The sequence below is a fragment of the Xiphophorus couchianus genome, chromosome 24 (assembly GCF_001444195.1).
Source record: "Xiphophorus couchianus chromosome 24, X_couchianus-1.0, whole genome shotgun sequence".
Lineage (NCBI taxonomy): Eukaryota > Metazoa > Chordata > Actinopteri > Cyprinodontiformes > Poeciliidae > Xiphophorus > Xiphophorus couchianus.
In genome coordinates this window covers 3,700,630-3,720,384 of record NC_040251.1, presented here as the reverse complement: position 1 = coordinate 3,720,384, position 19,755 = coordinate 3,700,630, and the positions used below count along the sequence as shown (strand labels likewise).

The 19,755-nt window shown below is 40.6% G+C and overlaps 1 protein-coding gene across 12 annotated transcripts in view; it reads left to right on the top strand.

Annotated features, from left to right (window-relative positions):
* The window catches only part of LOC114140737 (microtubule-associated protein tau), a 57,618-nt gene that overhangs the window by 23,110 nt on the left and 14,753 nt on the right, over positions 1-19,755 (top strand). For 4 of the 12 annotated variants that reach the window (XM_028010904.1, XM_028010899.1, XM_028010898.1 and 1 more), the window contains exons 1-4: positions 2,825-2,996; positions 11,489-11,557; positions 18,488-18,650; positions 19,654-19,728. In XM_028010904.1, the coding sequence (XP_027866705.1) occupies positions 18,518-18,650; positions 19,654-19,728 (208 nt within the window). In that variant the 5' untranslated portion in view covers positions 2,825-2,996; positions 11,489-11,557; positions 18,488-18,517. Of the gene's footprint in view, positions 1-2,823; positions 2,997-11,488; positions 11,558-18,487; positions 18,651-19,653; positions 19,729-19,755 lie in introns of those variants that run through there. The other 8 variants (XM_028010897.1, XM_028010901.1, XM_028010895.1 and 5 more) reach the window with 6 other exon arrangements.

Here is a 19,755-nt window from a genome sequence, read left to right as displayed (position 1 = left end):
AGGGTTGGGGTCCAGCCAGGGGCCAGACTTTCCTCTCCAACTCATCCCCAGCAAATCAGCAGCTGGCCTGGACCTGCAGGTCTGCTCTCTTTGTTGACAGTCCTGTTATGTTCTGGCAGATTGGCATTAGCACTGCTAGCATCTGCTGGTTGGAGATTAGATGTTAGCTGCCACGTTTTACCTTCCGTCTGGGCTTGATGTCTAATCGGCAGAGACGGGCAGCGGCCCAGAAGATGGCAGGACAGAAACCAGATTTTCTGTTTCTCTCAATACCTTCACATTTAGTCTCATTTTTTGAAAAAGGTGGCATCTGACTCTCACTGTTTTAAACTTGTGCGTTCTTTAACCTCAATGCTGACAGCTTCATTATAGTCTCTCACCAATGGCTGTTTCTGACAAGCTAATAGAGGATATGAAGCAGCAGGTCAGCCATTTTCTCTCTCTCCCTCTAATTTTGAGGTGCTTTTGGAGACCTTAGGACTCCTCCTTTCTGATTCAGTCTCACATCAACCTCAGTGGTCTCTTGGTGATGGACGATGAAGTGCAGAGTGCCTCTTAACTTCATTCTTGACCTTATAGGTTTGATTTGGTGGAACAGGCTGCCAGTATAGGCAGCTAGTGAATGGAAAAAGTTAAAGCAAAATGTTGTCTGTTTTAGTTTCCAACAGAAAATATTTCCAAGAGCTCCTGAGCAATGGCCCTCTGGTTGTTCTTCCATCGGCAACATTTCCCACCGACATAATTTCCCTTTTTAGCAGTTGGGTGGATTTGGGGGGCAAACCTTGTTGTTCAGGCTGCAGGTCAACCTTACAGAAAAAACACTGCCTGACTGACAACAATGTGCTAGTGTTTTTTTTCTGCGAAGGTCGACCAGGATACACCAAGTGATTCCCAATCCCACCATTGATGTTCCTGCAGAGTGTGAAACGGAGCGGTACCACCTGTCCTCCGTTATCTGTGGGGATCCAGAGGTGACCCACTTTTACACATGCTTGATGCGGGGACGACAAACCGTCAACGCTGTTGACGGACATGTCTTCACTGCAGACAGCCACTGCATGAAGACATGTGTGAAAAGGGATTCATTTAGGTTTACAAAAAGCAAAGAAATGAAGAGAAACACCAGGAAACCACACCTACTGTTACGGTTTCTCCAGCCCGTCCTCTCCAAGACGACAAAGGTGCTTTTGGAGGGGAGCTAAAAACATCTTGTTTGGAAAAAAAAAACCAGCAGAAGGCTGTATGCATGGCGTTTGCATGTTCTCCACATGTATACGTGGGTTCTCTCCGGGTACTCCGGCTTCCTCCCATCGTCCAAAAAGATAACTGTTGGGTTAATTGGCTTCTCTAAATTCTCCTGAGGTGTGAGTAAAAAATAAATTTCATGAATAAAATATCAAAAATAAAACATCATGGTGGCACAGTGGCCCAGCCTGGCGTTTGGATAATCAATGGATGATGAAAGAAAACTGGAACTTGTCAATGGTAATAATAATTATTATTATTGTATGGGTATATCTATATATATAATTCTAAAACAACTGAGATTTGCCATTCTTACAGGAGTTAGCATTTTACTTTCTAGATGTAATTTGTTGTTATTTGGGGAATTTTCTGAGTCTGAATGAAATGATAAATTCATGCAGCTCTACTGCTTTCTTGTTGGCAAAATAAACTCGGCTTTAGACTTCCAGTTGTTTGAAACTTTTTTAGTCATTGCTTTCACCACAGATATAGCCGTGTTTAGGCTAGTAGCTATTTTCTCGTAGCCAAATCTTAATGATTGAAGTTCAACACGTCTTTCATGAATTACATTTTCTCTTGTCCGTCTTATTGTGCAAAGTGACTCAGACATATTAGTATTCATTTGGTCCGGCTGAAACAATGAGGAAAAATAGTTTTTTGTTACACTGGCCACTGCTGGTTTGGTTAAACAGCCATTTTTTTGGACAAATTAAAATCCTTACATTAAAACTTGATGAATTTCGACGTTTCATTGTCTTTCTGTAGATTTTCCAAACTAGTTTCAGCTGGTGACAAACCAGCTCTGTGTGTTAATAAAGGAGCTGAATTCTCGGGGGGGGGGTTCACAGTTTTCCCTCGTTCTTCCTCCAAACTTCTGATGCCTCCGTGTTCGTTTCCTCTGACATCTTTAGCGGTGCAGGTGATGGATAGCTGCAGCACGACTGGGGCTCTATAAATAAATCCTCCTTCATCTAGTTTGTGGTTGCAGGAACGAGCAGGACTCTGCGGCTTGCAGTCCTTTCTGGGTTGGACCGTTTGCTTGTGCCGCTGTGGCCTCTGCAGCCTCTCTCCGCCTTTGTCTCAGCTCTGCTGCAGCGCCCGGCCCTGCCTGCAAATGAGCACCATCGACAGAGCGATTATTCAGCACGGGGCAAGCCCTGCACCCCCTCCTGCACCTCGCGTTGCGCTCCTGCCGCATTCGCTGTCATGTTTGGATGCTTCCCGCATTCACAGTCTGAGCGCCTTCAGGAGCAGAAATGAGAATAAAATGCTCTTTGTGGAGGTTTCAGATGCAGAAGGAGGCCTTTCATCTCTAAACCCAGTGTCCCCCGGGGGCTGGGTGAGCCTCATATCGCTGTCAAATATGAATTAATGTCTAAAACATGAACATGTTTCTGGTGCTCAGACATGGCTGGAACGCAGCATCCCCAACCCCCATCGGCGTGATGCTGCCTTCAGCCCCAACTGTTGGTGTGTACGCTGGCGGAGGGGATGTGATTGGCTCTCTCTGGTTTTGTGTATGTGTGTGTGTTGGTGGAGGAAGTGTGTAAGCCGCAGCAGTGCGCTCTCGCCGGCTCCGGTAGCCGGCGTAGAAAACATCAGTCATCTCAGCGAGAGCGCCGCTGCCCCGATGACTCCGGCTCCCGCTCCTCTGCCTCCTTCTCATCCGTTTGTTTCTTCTTCTCCTCTCTCTGCAGAAGCCGCCGCCAGCCCCTCGCTCCCCACGCCAAAAACTGGACACGCCTCACCAGGTAAGCTGCTAAAAGCAACTGCTTTCAAATCATCAGCATGTAAGCCCCTTCGCCCCCATACACTTTTTGTCCCTCAGGGCTTTCTTTTCTTCCCACCTTTAATTTCAAATCAATATTCCTTCTTTGTCCTCTTTCTTTTGTTTGCAGAAATTCAAATTTCTCAGGATATTTGCAGCTATTGAAAACAATTGAGCTGATGTTATGATAAGCCCAGGGTTGGCTCTGGATTTTTATTATTTATTTTGTTTTTGTTGACCTTTAGTCTTTGAGACGCTCTCTGTCTAGACAACCCAGATTATTCAGCCACTAGCCTTGCCGTGGGAGCATATCTCGGGATATCTAACACCATTAGCTGCTTTATTTTTAAGACATCTTGGCTTGCGGTGCCATGTGCCAGTTGCTCGTTGTTGGGTTTGTCAACCAAGCCGGGCGACAATCAGACTGTCTGTTCTCGTTGGCAGAGCTGGCTGTCAAAAGTTCTCCATCGGCTCGGTCAGGGTGCGCTGTGGAGCAGGTGGTGGTATGCTGATGGAAAAAAAAAACACCGCAACCTTCTTCTTCTCTGGATATTCCCCGAGACTGTGTACTGTTTTGATTTGTACCGTAGAAAGACTTGTTTATGTCTTTGTTCTGCTGTTTTTAACCATTTTATTGAAGGGCCTCATGTTTGTGGCGGTGATTTTTCTTCCCCGTTTGTTGATTTGAGCTGCCAGTCAACTGTATATCCCGGTATATTTGACCCCGTTTGAATTTATACAAGACAACAACCAAAAATAACAGCGTAGCCACTATTTATTGGAGTTAGCATGTCAGTTGGTAAAATAAGTAGCTAACAATTTTAGCTTGGATATTATGGAAATACTGAAAAACATTGTTTTAAAACAATCTCTAGCATTAAGTAATAAGGAGTTAGCATGCCTATCGCTGTTTGTAAAATACATAGCCCAGGAGCAGCTAGCAGTTGGCATATTTTTAGCGCCCCAGTATAGCCTAGCTTAAGGGGAAATGGTCAAAAAGACGCAATATTATGTAGCATAAGCCACAAACATTGATTAAAAACAGTCTGATTGTAGCATGTTTGCTAACATAATCAGTTACACAATGACTTGATGAGTTGTAGCAGTTAGCATATCTGTTGCTAACATAACAAGCAACAGACACCGGCGCTGCCTAGGACAACTTTCCAAAAGGTAAATGACAGAAAAGGCAGTAACTGTGAAGCACGGTGGTGGACCTGTTATGGCTGGTGACTGTTTCCAATGTAACAGCCTGTTATTTTGCCCCTAGTGGTCATGTGAGGCAGTGATTATTATTCGGTTGATGACGGTTGGGTATCAGAACATGGAGGGTTGTGTAACGACAAAGATCCAGATTGGAGTTGTGCTGAAATGCAGTGGGAGGATTTTAACTGGTGGACCATGATGCACGTCGCCCACATCGAACTACTAAATGGATATCAGCTCATTTTTCATCACATTAGAAGCACTAATTTATATTTTTGTGAAGCCATTTTATCTGTTTGGATCACATCTGTGACTGGGCATCTACTGGGTCCGTCACATGCTCACCAACATGACGGCCCGCACCCCCGCCGTCCCCCCTTATCTGTCCGTCTCTGTTTACGTCCACCTGACTGTTGCTAGGCAGCTCCCAGGCGAGCCGTCTCCTCTCCGGAGACCGACTCAGGATGACATGCAGGACGGAGGGGGGCAGCGTGCCCTTCCTCTGCCCTCGTTTTTGGGGACGGAACCAGAAGCCTGTCCCCCACTTCACCCCATCAGCTCAGGTTGTTGGCGTCTGCAGCCGTGGGAGTCGACTGCGCCTCTCCCGCTTATTGCTGTTAGTCAGCCAGACCTTTCAGATCTGGACATGGAGGTGGTAGGAAGTTGCTAAGTGTGCAACGCTAGGCCTTTATAAACATTTTTTTTCCTGCCGTTCAGACTCCAGCTACAACTGAAGCCTGCTTGGCGAAGGTGTTACGCATCCTGGAGGTGGTGAACGTGTGGGAAGGTGGCAGAGCAGGAAAGCGGTTCTCACACCGCCTGCTGATGTGGAAACTCAACCACACAGGCTCCTTTTCCATTGCTAGGGATGTTCCCTCACCATCCACCACCAATAAAATACTTCTATAATGTAATATAAAAAATGTTATTAGTGGAGCTAAGGTCATATCAGCTCATATGCACAGTGGCGCAAGTGTCATGGTGAGGGGATGTTTTGATTCTGAGTTTTTGTTGATTCTTCAGTTCTCAATTATGCTTCATATAGAAAATGTCAGAGAAACATAAACATAATAAATCTTTTTTTCTTTTTAGAGCTTAAGTGCTTCGAATTGAAGTTGCTCGTTAGCGCCCTCGTTCTGTTTGGAGGTCATTTCATGCCCAACCTATCAGGACTAGCTAAAATACAGCTTCATGCTCACATTCCTGACCTCTAGAGAAGTTCATAGGAATGAAATGTCTGCCTCCAGGCTTGCGTTTCTCCCAGCCTGGTAGCAACATGTTGATTGATGGATGGAAAACACTTTTGTTCTGAGCCGTTTTGCCGCCCGTTTCCACGTTTTTTTTAAAATGCAGCTGTTGCCTTTGGGGCTCAACAGCCAGCACCTGCTGACGCTCGGTTTTGATCCGAATTCACTCTCCAGGCTTTAAGCTCGCAGATTGTGTGGCGGTCGAGCTGTGGGAGTTTCTGATTGGACGTAGCATATTAAAGGACACCTATATGTGAAATGATTTCCTGAGTGGAAAGTTCAGGACTCGGAACCAGATTTCCCACGGTTTGCTGCCCTAAACAGGATATTGCTGCAGCTCCTGACCCGAGGTTATGTCTGACTGTAGGATTCAAAGCTCCTCCACACGCACCTAAAGGAAGGAAAAGATTCAGGTTTCCACAACATTTAGGTCCACACTATCCTTCCTGTTTTTATTTAATTAGATGGTGTTTGGGTTCCTGTGTGTGACATAAGTAGAAAAGTATTTTCTAGACGGTAAAAAGTAGAACCATGGTCTGGTATTTGGAGCCGCTTCACACTGAAAGACATGTTGTTTAAGATGATTTTTTTAGGTGACTTGGAGTAATTTAAATTCTTGTTCCTAATTTTATCCCGACAGTGTTATGACGCTTCTATTTTTGCTTCATATTATTTTTTAAATATTTAATTCATTTTATGTATTTATTTGTGTTGTTACGGTCGCTGGGATTTATACCAGATGTTTGAATTAGGCGATTTTATTTTTTTTAATGGAGTTATATGTAATTCTTCCTGGAAAAATCTTTGTAAAATCCTCCAAATTAGCGTTGCCTATGGGTAAATGCCTTAATGTTCTCATGTCCAGCTTTTCTTTTGGCTAAATTTTTCTCTTTTTTTTGTATGTCATGGTTGCTGTTTGTTCTTTATTTTCTCCCATTTCTATTTTTTAAAGCCCTTCTGTTGCTCACACTGGAAAATGATCTGTCAATAATAACAGATTCTGATATTGTTGTTAAACAGATTGAATTTTGCCTTCATATTTAGTTGCGGATTGTGTCCTTTTACCAGTTCTTTCACCCTGAATCACCTAAATTTAGTTTCATTTCTCTCAGTTTACAGCGGATGTTCACTCTTGAACAACATCGCCATAAAGAACATCCCAGTTCAACACACTTTGGTTAAAAAAACAGGCTTTTTAGGTCAAAAGTTCTCACATTATTTACACTACTTAATCCAGTAAAATTCGTGGAACATTGCTGAAGTTTAATACAGTTAGTAAAATAGCTTTTTTATTTCTGGAATCAATAGAGCATCGAAAACGGCTGTAGATTTTCAGATTCCCCTCACCTCTTGCGTTTCATGCAGCATCCCGTGTGTGTTTTATGGAGGTGTTTGTTGGCCTGGGGATGAGCAGGTTGGGCTCCCTGTGTGTGGGGAGCAGGAGGCTGTCAGGGTGAATTATGGGTGAGGAAGTTGGGGTGACAGCCAACTTAAAAAAAAGGAGGAAGCTGGGAAACCTCTGAGGGCTGCTGTCTGATTTTTCCGACCGGACCCCCAGGTTGAACAGCAACACCGACCACAGCTGCCTCGCGAGTCACGTTAGCACCATAAATCCGTTATGGAGCTACTTTTCTACATCATACCAGCTTTTAGAAAACAACTGGAAATGTAATTAGTATTTTAGTCCTGTAGTTTGCAACGGTGAAATACAAGGTTGACATAATAACGTGGTCAGCTGTCGTGGGGAAGTTTGTATCGTAGTACAACGTAGATTTAACATGGTGCCATAAAGTACAATGTAGTTACAATGTAGTACCACATAGTATAGTGCAACGTACGTAGTACCACGTAGCCTCCTCTGACTAAAACCTGCTTTCAATGTGGATTTTCCACAGTGTGAATGTTGTGAAGGATAACTGGCTTATCAATTCACATTACCATATAAAACAATTCTAATTACAAAGAAATTTAAAACAAAGCCATTGACCAAAGATTTGTACACTAAAACAGACATAATGGTGACTGTTTTTTTGTTTTGGTTTGGTTTTTCTGTGGCCACCTCTATTTGTGGATCAGAGGTGTGTTAAACCTCAACCAGTCCTGGTTTGGTTTTCACAAACCAAGGTAAAGTCTAGATCCTCGTTTAAAAGCGTCATAGTAAAAGCGGCCACGGTTCGTATCCTTCCCTTTTTTAAAATTTATTTAAAGAAAAAAAAAGCTATTTCCTAATTTTTTAAACATCTTTTTCCTCATCTCCCCCCCTTTTGAGCCTTTTAATAAAGATGAACACAATTTTTCTGGTCAGTGGAGCGCCGAGATTAAGATTAATTTCCTGTTTCTCATTCCTCATGAAGAGCCGGTATCTTTGGATTAGCTCAGCCTCTGACCTCCTTCTTCATCCGTCGCTCTGCTTTCTGCCTTCTCTACGACCCATTCATAGGCCAACACGACCCGAGAACGGCTGAAAATGTTGAGATGTTCGACAAGGAACATTGTTTTCTAGACTCGATCGCAGTTCACGAGCCACTCTGCGCGACGAACAGAATTTGGTAATAAGATAAAGCTTGAGGATCACTGATAAGATTGTGGGCGTCAAATTATCAGCACGGCTTCCTGTAAAAGCTTCAATTAATGAGTTTGGAGATAAGATGAGACGTTGCTTAGATACTCTGTGTGACAACAAGCTGTGGGAATCAGGGAGTCGGGAGGCGGCATCCATTTCTGGAGCTTTGACAACAGAAACACAAAGAATAAAACGCCCCAAAATGATTCTGGACTTGCATAAAAACACTTAAATAAAGACATTAATATTATTTTTTGGATCTTTATGAAGAAATGAAAAACCTAAAACATTTTTAATGGTGGCTAAACACATAAACTTTTTTCTGCTAGCACTATTCAGAATTTGGAGCCTAATGATGGATTGATATCAGAAGAAAGAAACTGTTTTCCAAGTGATTAAAACTTCTGTTGTGAGAAAATTTGGACCTCCATTAAATTTGGACCTCCATTATAAGGGGCACATTGAATAACAGTTTCAATGTGCCTTCTGTAGTCTTGATTTAACCGAAAGCTTCAAGTTCTTCATCAGTATAAGACGTATTGTGTGAAAATAGACAAATTTAGCTGCATTTGTGTGCATAAATTGTAAAAGTGGAGCTAAAACTGCTTACATGAATGTCAGTGGGTCCACTAGGACACCAATGATATCACAAAATCCAAACTAGTTTGGTAAAAACCATGACAGTTAACAACAACCATGCGAGTTTGATGATGTTCAAGGTTTTGTTACCTCTTCAAACTTTGAGGCTTTTTCTATAAAGTACGTTTTTTGTGAAACATGTAAACACCGCACGAGGCATCACTACCTAAACATCTGGCATATTTCCAGTAGAGAAATGTTTTGATGTATTTTTACATTGTTTAAATTGTGACAAATGTGAGTTTTCCTGTCATACCTTTGGTTTCCCAGCAAGTGGAGCAGAGTAGTATGAGAGAACGGCCGTTTACTGTCGCTGTAGACAAATTCTTTGCTTTGGCGCTTCTATTCCTGTCATTTCCTGATATTTTAGGGGCAGGATGGAACCACAAATCTCTCAGTGTTTTTCCCGCTCTTCTTTATATAGTAAGCTCGCTGTTCTGGCTCGGCAGGCCATTGAAAGAGAAATGACTTCCTGCTGCACTCTTTTCTTCTCATTACAGTTGCTTTCCTTTTATTTATCACATCACGCATCTTCCCTTTGGAGAATAGTTTGTCTCTGTCTCTTTTTTTTTTTTTCCTTTTGCACAGATGAAAGAAAATTCCCTAAAAATTTGCCAAGAAGCAAAATAAATCTCTTAGCGTTGGTTATTCCTTTAATTTGTCAATCTCAATTCATAACAGGCAACTGTTTTCACATTTTTAGTTTACTGAAGACAAATCATTTGGACAGTTTTTTTTTTTTTTATGTAAGAAATCGTGGGAGAACGTCTTTCTTTCGTACAGTAAACATATCAGATTTGTGTCTCCTGCCAATTATGCATGAGATATATAGCAAAATCCATACAAAGCCAATGCTTAAATATGGCCCCATATGGTTTAGATCAGTGGCGCCCAAACCTTTTGAGACCAAGACCTACTTTTTCTCTCACCAGCTGGCTGAGGTCTACCACATGACACAAAGATGTAAAGATTGTAAATGAAACTCTATTGACTTATTTCATACATCAGTTATAGCAGACATATTAAAGTTATAGAAAACCTCATGAAGTTTCTTCCTCAGTGAGATTCTGACACTGGGAGGAAGTTGCTGGTTTCTCATAGTAAGAAGCTGGTTGCAAACCTGAGGCCAGCAGGTATCAGTCAGTTATGGTAGATCTGAAATTTGGTTTCATGACCTCCACATGAGAAATTGCAGACTGATCGGAGGAACCAAAAAGCTCTGATAAGCTAAAAGCACATCTTCTGAAGTTGGGATATTTCTCCAGAGGCGTCACCTCAAACCAGATGTTGGACTGGATTTTATTTCAGTGTCATTTGTGAACCTCAGCTCAGAGTTATGCAGGTTGAAAAACCTTGTTATTTTGGAGAAAGTCTCATCAACATCAACATTTCCACAAAATAAGAGATGAAAATAAATGGCACACAGAGAATTGCACAACACCTTGTTGAAACAATAATTACTGAGCTGATTATTTTTGTTGGATCATTAATTTGAACATGTTTTGTTGATTTAAAAAAAAAAATTAAAATGTAGTCTTTAATAAAGTTACAAATGTGACAGTGTGTGTGTCTGACGAGAGCGCTTTTGCAAAAAAATGGGGGGAAAAAAGTGTGAGAACTTCGCCGAAACACATTCGTGCATTGGGCGGTGCGGAGACACATGGGGAACCGTATAACACCGTCAAAGATCAGCCTCTCCTAATTTATCGTACAATTTCATTTGACCTGTGGGAGCTACTCATTAATTAATTGATTGGTCTACTTTTAGGAGGCAAATTGTTTTTGCTAGTATGGAAAAAAAAAACCATGAATTAGCTGCATCTTAGTATAAGCCACAGTGTGGGGGAAAAAGTAAGCTTACAGTCTGGAATTTACGGTATATTAAATATATTAAATTCTAAATATTACCAGAAAAGGAGCTATAAATTAGATATCATTTCCTTTTTTACATTTGGCTCCAACCTTTTTAGTAAAGTTAAGAGGTTAAAACAGGAAAACATAAACAACACATAATCATCTGCTAATAGTAGAATAGTAACATTTGACTTTTCCTTGCCTCTTTTCGAATAGATAGTTTTCCTTCTTCTCTCATAAATCCATCTCCTTCCTGTTTGCAGAAACTCTTTGTTTGCAGAATTGTATTATTGTCTTAATGCTTGTTTTGGCACCTGTAATGCTAACAGGATGCTCTGGGTTCCACCTTCTTACAGTTCCAGAGCTACCACGGCTGTCTGTCTTTGAATCTTGGCCCATGATTTCACTTCCGCTGGTCTACTTGGCACAGGACGGATGCTTGTAATCACTTGTTGGAGCAAAATTACCATCCCTGCAGTTGCCTTGGAGACTCTCCGCCCAACCTCTGCTTCTCCTTTTATTAGTCTGTTGTGTTGCTCAAGCTTGTCTTGATGCATTGATGAGGATTTCCAGCTTCTCTGAATACCAACTCAGTCAGGAAGACTATGACCTGAAATGTTATGGTGGTACTAATGGCATTCATTTCAAAGTAAATTATCAGAATAAACGAAAGAATAAAATGGAACAAACTATTATTACGTTGTTTTGGCAGTGGCTTTGTTATGATGAGTAATAAATGTTGCTTACAGGCAGGACTGAGCCTAATGCACGGCTCTGCAACACAAGATGAAAGCTGAATGTGTGGAAAAGACTTTAATATAATTTAAGACTCACCAGATGGGATTTGGTTGTTTAAGCTTAAGGTTGTGGATAAATTATATAGGCTTAGGCTTGCTTCTTCAAATATCTAACTATTGTATTATGATTCTAATGTTTATTTCTCTTCATTTCTCATTTTTATCTCAGATCTGAGCCGAGAGTTCAACGACATACCTTCCTGGTTCAACAGGCAGAGAAGCTCAGCTGTCAACTCAGGTAAGTTAGTGGATTCAATAATAAATGGTGACATCAATGTGGAAAATTAAAAATAATATAAAATTCCAGCTTCCCTTTAGTTATGAAAGCAGAAATAAAATCCTGGCCAATAAAATTGTTGCTTCTGGACAGCAGAGGTGTTGCTTCTGCTGTTCATTTAAATTGTTAGAGGAAAAAAATGCAAAGTTAAACGTTTCGTAGCTAAGCATTACAAAGGTAAAAGTTACGTTGCTGAACATTAATGGAGCTAAACATCACGTAGCTAAACGTTAAATAGCTAAACAGTACGGAGCTAAACGTTAAGTAGCTAAACATCACGTAGCTAAACGTTAAATATCTAAATATCACGTAGCTAAATGTTAAATAGCGAAACATCACGTTGCTGAATGTTACATAGCTAATGTTCAGCAACGTTTAGCTCCGTAATGTAGCTAAACAGTACAGAGCTAAACGTCACTTAGCTAAGTGTGACGTTGCTAAACATTATGTAGCCAAACGTTGGTGTTCATGCGTGGACCACTGCCAGCTGCTTCATTCAGCCCTACTCTCTCTGACATTTCACTCTCACTTTTCCCATGACTCACTTGAGCCACAGGGGTCGGCTGGAAGTGGCTGCATGCAGCCAGATAATTGGCTTGACTCTCCATATGTGTATAATAGCAGGAGATTGTGCTCAGTTTGGGCTGATATCATTTTGACCCACTAAAAGCAGTGATTAAGTTAAACTCTGGTGTTCCAGTTTAACCCCAGCTGGGTTTGAAACGTTAGTTAAACTAGAGGATGTTTCCTCACCAGCCTGTCTGTCCAGATCAGCTGGAGTCTTGAGAGGACATGGAAAAAGGTTGAGTTTGAGACACGATGGCAACTCGTTGTCAGATTACATATAAACTGTCGAAGTTATTTAAAATATTTGAAACATGCGCCACGAAGTCATACGTGAAAAGGCACTGTATTTAATTATTGCTCTGACCAAAGTTTTGGAGAGAAGCTTTTAACTTGAGACATTTCCTGACTTAAGGTGTTTTATAGAAATTGTTATTGAATGTTAAATTGCATAAAATAATGAGTATTTATTGTTTATTTATTGTGTTGTGTAGATGGTTCTTATGGAAGCGTTTAACTGCCAGAGCTCAGAAATAAATTTGTGAGTAATAACTCGGTAAAACGAGAAAACATTCTCTTAAGATTTATGTCTCATTAAATCCAAAGTTTTTACTTTGGTAAAAAAGATACTTCTCCTTTTTTCTTTTCTTTTTTTTTTTTTTTACCAAAAAAGTATCTCTTTTGGTTAAAAAAAAAAAAAAAGTTTACTTTTTTTTTGGTTTAAAAAAAGTAACAAAAGAAAAAACGGCAATACTGTTTTGTCACACCAATACCTCTTGGAATAAGAAACAAGAAAAAGAAGAGTGATAGTGATCTCCATTTTGTTTTTTAAGAAGTCGTAATCAGCTAGAGAAGCATATTTCTATAGCTTATTGTAAAAAGTGAAAGTTTCTCGATTTATCTAAAACTCCTCTTCATTTTAACCAGTTTTACATTTTGCTATGGTGGAAAACGTTTCTTATTTTGACAAGATATGAAGCTCAAGAAATGTTCTTGTCTTGATGAGGTTTACATCTCTTTATGAGGAGAAACTGCTCCTGAGTTTACTTGAGCCTCTGGTAATTAAACACTTCCTTAAGTTTTTACCTTTATAAATCAAATATCTATTCACTACTTACTTAACTTTTTGTTTTCTAAAACAAAAATAGATTCTGAAACTTAAGTAAATTCAAGTAAAATGTACACAAATATGTTGCAACTACAAAAGTGAGTATATTAGAATTGGATACATTTTGGACATATTATAGCTTGTGGGTTTTAGACATTTGATCTTGAGTGATAAATTGTGGGCTTTATGAGCTTTATGTTGGCTTTATTTCGATGTTATGCAAGCGATCAGTAACACCAGTGCATCGACTGGTTTAAATGGCTCCCTTTGTGTCAGAGCAGTGGGGAAGGAACCCCGAGGCGGCACCGCGCCCAACACGATCCGCTGACCTATTTCTGGATGGTCAGAGTCACTCCGTTCGCTGCTGCCGTCCTCTACCAACCACTGACCTCCATGACTCCACGTTGTGGTATCACTATGGGAACGATGACATCGCTGGTGTCCTCTGAAACGCTCATTGGTGGTACAGACATGGAAGGAAAATACCAATATAAGGGCAATAAATAAGCTAAGATGAAACTATTTAACATTTCAGAGACTGAGGAAGAAGCCAGTAACAACGCTGTAGTTTGGAGGGGGACGTGTCATGGTGTGAGGGTGCTTGAGTAAAATATGAGATTATCTATAAAAATAAAACTGATGAAAGAATCGAACTCTTCACAATAACCGCGTTTCCATCAATGTTTTATTTTTGGGAGGGTTTTGTTGCAAATTCTGAAGTATCGCTACCGAAAAGGTTGATGGAAATGGCAAAATTTTTAATAATTTCAGCAATTTTGATAAAAAAGTTTTTACACTCGCTTGATGTGTTTTTTTTTTTTTTTTTTTTGCTTTTCCAAAAAAAAGAGTTAATTTGTTAAAGGAGAAATGGAAACCCATTTATCAAATAAGTTCTAACAGTAGATAGATGAATACTTTATTGATCCCCAAGGGATGGAAATTTGTTTGTACCAGTATAGCATACAACAACTAGAAAATATCTGAAGAAATTTAAACGGGGCCCGGCCAAGTGTGCCCGTCGATTGGAACCCAGAGTCCCGATGCTATGAATTAGCATCAATGCTAACATAAGTTACAATGTACTCAGTAGCATGTGGAGAGTCACAAGCTTGTTGAGTAACATAAATATATATAAAACAGACATTCAACACAAAAGTAAAAAATCAGATCTATACTTCGTGGCAGTTCGTTACCAGAAAAAAATGCTCATCTTTTAACACCAAATTAATAACAAGTAATGTTATTTTTTATAAAACATACGCTCTTTCAAATACTGCTTATCTGCTTAGACACAAGATATTTGCAGTTGGTAAATTTTGCAAAAGTGAAAATCAGATGTTTACTTCGTAGCACTTCGTTACCAGAAAACACGCTCATCTCTTAGCAACAGCAACAGATCAACAACAAATATGGCTATTGTTAAAAAAAAACATAAGATTTCTTCTGCTTTGTGGTAACAAATTTCGTGGCAGTTCGTTACCAGAAAAAAAAAATGCTCAACCTTGTTTCAGATTGATGTCAGGGACTGGTGGACGACAAGAAGCATTTCTGTGACTTTAAAGTGATTGCTCCCATATGCCTGGTATTTCGGCGTCGTCTAATCTTTTCTAAGTGTGGGCCCCACCCCCATGCTTGTGAAGCCAGGCTCCAGTGCTTACAGTTTATTCACACTTCCCTGACAGTTCTCATTATGCTTTAATTCTCCTTTATGTGTTACTAAGTCAATGAAAGCTAATCTGCTGCTGCAGGAGGAGGAAGTTGCTGGTCCGGCTTAAACACGGGATAAATAATCTCGTAGAAAACTCGTTTTATTCAAGGAACGGTTTATTTCTCCCATTTTCCTCTTGCTTTAAATTTACATTTTAAAATCACAGGGAAATATCCTTGATGGCTTCATCAATGAATGAACGAATCCTGCAGAATAAGAAAGCTCGGCAGCAACACGCAGTCCTATTATAGTTGCGGTAAGTCCAGACAGGTCGTATTTTATTGGGTTTTATGTGAAAGACAAACACAAAGCGGAAGGATAATTGTGGAAGGAAAGTCTTGTTGTTGCTATTCTGGAATACAGTGTTTTTCATGTTGGAAGGTTTTTTTTATGTATGTTTTCACCGTCTATCTGAATCGAAGATTTTATTTTATTTTTTTTATTGAAAGAGCTCCCATTCTTAGAAGTATTTAAAGAATTTATGTCTGTCTTTATTTCTGCAATTTGACAGTAATTGATACTAGCTACATTAGATGTAATGTTTTTTTCTTTAACCTTCAGTTAACATTTAGTTTCCATGCTCTTCTGGTTAATTGTAAGTATGATTAATTCATTGTATGAAATGCAGATAATTATCATAGATTCATTTGATTTTTGAAAACCAGCGCGATTAGTTGAGATTTTGAAGAAGCTAATATTAGCTACAGTCCACTGGGAAACGATTGATATCAGAGCTATGGCTCTCCATCCAGGGTGTCATCCTCTCAAGGAGAGACAGAAAAATAACATGAAGGTCAGTTTTCCGTAAAGGGATTTTTCTTTTTTTTTGTGCTTTTTTAGGTGTTCAGTAGTTGAAGATTAAAGAAAATTTAGTGGGTTTTTTTTCTTGTGTTTCAAATGAATATCCACTTCATGTGATAATCTCTAGCTTAAAATCTAAAGCGCCCCAAAAGAATTTGAATACAAACTACATTATTTCTCCTGTTTCGACTGAGTGTGTCGTCAACACACTTATACAGACTTATTTTAGGTGACAACACATCAACAGACCTGCTAATGCTCACCACACAAAGTTTCACGAAGCAGCTCGAAGTCTGAAGCAGGACTAGTTCACATACAGTTTGCTGACTGAAGTGTTTCCACACTAAATCAAGCTTTGCAGGAGAATGTAACTTCAAGTTTGAAGCTTACATCGGACCATTTAATGTATTTATTGTTTCTTATATCTATTTCTTTATTTTTCTGCTCAAATGTCGGACACATTCGGCTGCTCACACAGAGGATTAAGGCCAGGTTGGCCTACAGCGGAGACAGGCTGCCGGAGATCCTGCCTCCTAAATGGATGGTGACATTCCGACGTGAGCAGCGCTCCATGGAAGCACGAAGGCTGACCCAGATCCGGGCGGGGCTGGATTAGGACCGAGGTGGGGGGGCTAGTAGGGAGGGGACAAACAGACAAAAGAAGAACCTGGAGCCTCTCTAGCTTAGCGTATCTCCTAGTTAAAAACCTGCTGGTGTGTTGAAGACGGAGTACTACGACGTGATCAGATCTGACAGTTGTTTGGGACTCATAGCGGTGTCGATTTAACCCTTTAGTTCAGTGGTGTAGACGCTGAGACGCTGTAGACTCTGAGATAATAATGAAAATCACAACATGGCCAGGCTAATTTGAAAATATCCGCCCCATCAAACTACAAAGTCATCGTAAAGTTGATGTAGATTTTAGAGAGATAATTCGATCTTTCCACTAAAGTTTTGTTTTGTTTATTTTTTTTAAGCATTTCATGTTGCAGATGGTGAAAGTACAGAGAGAGGCTGGTAAACAGCTGAAAGGGAGCAGTAAAAAGGGCAACGTCAGCTCCAGTTAACAGCAGGATGACAGGATCTGCCTGGAGAGCAAGGTTTACAAACCCAAACCAGGGTAGAATACGATTAACATAAGTTTTGAGTTTTAAGAAAAAGACAGGAGAAAGGTCAAGCTTTACATTATTTGTAATAATTCATAAATCGACAGTATATTTATTATGATTCTAGATTCAATTTAGTGAATAACTACTTAGGTACATTAGACTTGTAGGTTAATAATAGCTACCTAAAATAGCTAATCCCAAATATTCAGACTGTGTATCCAGTCAAGGGAAATCATTTTTTCTATACAATTTTTGTAAACTTCAAATCAGACAATAACTATAAGTAAATTCCTGAAGATGTAAGTGTTAGTCACTATAATTAGTCTGCAAATTTAATGAAATACGTTAGACTGGTTAGCTGAGTAGCCTAACTGAAAGCTACATAGAAACAACTCAGTTATCTGAAAACACGCAAATTAATTATTCAAAAGGGATATGTATTACATCTAAATGTAAATGTTTTTCAATTCTGAAAAAAAGTGTGCGCCGTGGTAATGAAATGAGTTTAAAACCAAACAAAATGAAAGTTATGAGTTAAAAAAGCATTAAAATGTTGTGTTGACGTAAGTGAAAGAGGTGAGGGTCAGTTCAGACCAACAGCAGGACTTCAATGTTTGGTTCAGGAGGTTCGTTCAGGTCAGATTCATGTAATCCTGTTTGTGTCAACTATAACAGCAGCATGGCTCACTGCTGACCAGAGGGATTTAAACCCGCAACCTCCAGATTCCTGCAGAGAAACCTGCTCTTTAAGATTTTCAGTAAATAAAAGAAGATTTTCCAGGGTGTAGCTTAGGGTCTGAGTGTCGTTTGATTTTACCAAAGCAGCAGTGGCAGCAGGAAGCAGGTCAGTGTGATTCCAGGCTGTCTTCCTCCTTGGCAGCAGCTGCGCCCTGCCCTGCCTTGCCTCTGACTGCCCTGGGCTCAGCCTGACTGGGTGTCACCGGGTCCGTCCTGACTCTGCAGCAGCAGGAAGCAGGCTTTATTAAGTTTAGTCTGGTGAAGAGCAATGAGCTGCAGCTGCTTGGTGATGATGATGATGATGATGATGCTAGCCTCCTGTTAATCCTGTTTGAAAAACACCATGCGTTTGCCTTGGGGAACAAAAGGCTACATGATTAGAGAGTTAGATACTTTTGTTTGTATTTCTAATGCGTCCAGATGATCACTGGGAGCTGCTGCTGTGTCGCAGCATTGAGGCTCATTTTACTGGTTTCTGCTCAGATGTGAGGATCCACTCCGCACATGGATGTTGAGACAAAGGCCAGACCAAACAGCTCACTGCAGCCGCTGGCTCCCCCTGGTGGCATTTTTAGTGTTTTTCTGCAGAACGTGCTGTAGATTTAAAAATAATGTTTAAAAAATTGGACAGAGTTTAGTTTGGGGTTTTTTTTTTTTCAGAATATATCTTTGGATTTTTTTTGCCATGTATAGTATATGGTATGTGTTCTTGAACTGAGTATTCTTACTTTTGCTCTGATTATCGGACATGAAAATAGTTGAAAATTTAGACTTGCCTTTATTTTATTTTTTTATTTTGGCGTGTTTTTCGGGTGATGCTTGGCCTCTTCCTCCTCCTCCTCCTCTTGTGTGCCCCTCCTCAGATCCAGTAGGTGACTCTCTGGCAGGCGGACATGGCAGACGGCAGGCAGCCAGAAGACCAATGGGCCGCCAACAGCCAGGAGAACGGAGAGAACGGCTACTCATCCTACGGCTACCGGGAGAACGGCTACCATGCTGCGGCGGCCGCTCCGCCTCCAGTAACAGGTACGGAGGAAGCCGCATGCTGCATGCTGAAGCTTGTGGAGCAGAGCAACGGCACGACGAGACGAGGACAATAAATGAATCAATCAATCCACCTACGTTTTTATGATAGTAAACATTAAAGTTCCTCAGGAATTTGTTCAATCCAACAGTAGCTGAAGGAATAACAAAGGACAGAGTACAGAAAAGGAAGAGAAGACAAAGAGAATAGAAGAAAGGGAAGAATGCAAGTTAGAAAAGAATGATGACATAAATAAGAAAGGCAAGAAAGAAAAGGATGAAATAAGACCTAGAAATGAAGGAGGTACAACTCGAGGTAAATGATTGTAGGACATGAAGAAGGAAGGAAGAAAGGAAGGAAGAGCAAAATGAGGAAGGACAAAAAGGAAGGAAGGAAATGAATGAAGAAGAAGAAGTCAGGTGTAAGGCAATGAAAACTCTCCACTTTCCACACTGCGTGGGAACCTTTGAGTTTCCATCTGCCAGAGTTAGCTCTCCATGTCCGACACAGGGCTGCCCATAAGTCTTCACTCCTCAGAGTTCTTCGCATTCTGTCTCATTCCAGCTGTGAACCGGTGCACAGTTGTAAAGCGGAAGGAAAACGACGGAGAAAAAGAAGCAGGAAGTTCCACTGATGCTTCAGTTACTGACTTCCTGTTGGTCTTCAGGATCTTCAGATTGTAGTTTCGATACGTCCTTTTGTCTTTTTTTACAAACCAACTAAACTAAACTAATTAGTTCTCAGTTGGATCCAGGTTTAGGCTTTGACTGGACCATCTTCTTGTTGAAAAATGAATCCTTTTCCTTCTTCTTCACAATTCTGCTCTACTTTGTGTTGATCTGTCACCGTTTAATCTTCGGAGGTCGGTATGAGAAGAAGATTGAGCGTTACTACACTAGCTGAGTATAGAAAGCTGCTCTGTCTCATTCCTCATCTCCGTCTTTCCATCCATGTCCCGTCTTCCCGCTGTGTCTCGTCTCTCTCTCGCTCTCTGTCCCTCTGCAGTGGACGACTCGGCCAACCTGCCTCCCTCCCCTCCCCCATCTCCATCCGCTGAGCAGACTGGGCCCCTGGGACAAGGTACACAGAACTTTAAGGAATCAGCCT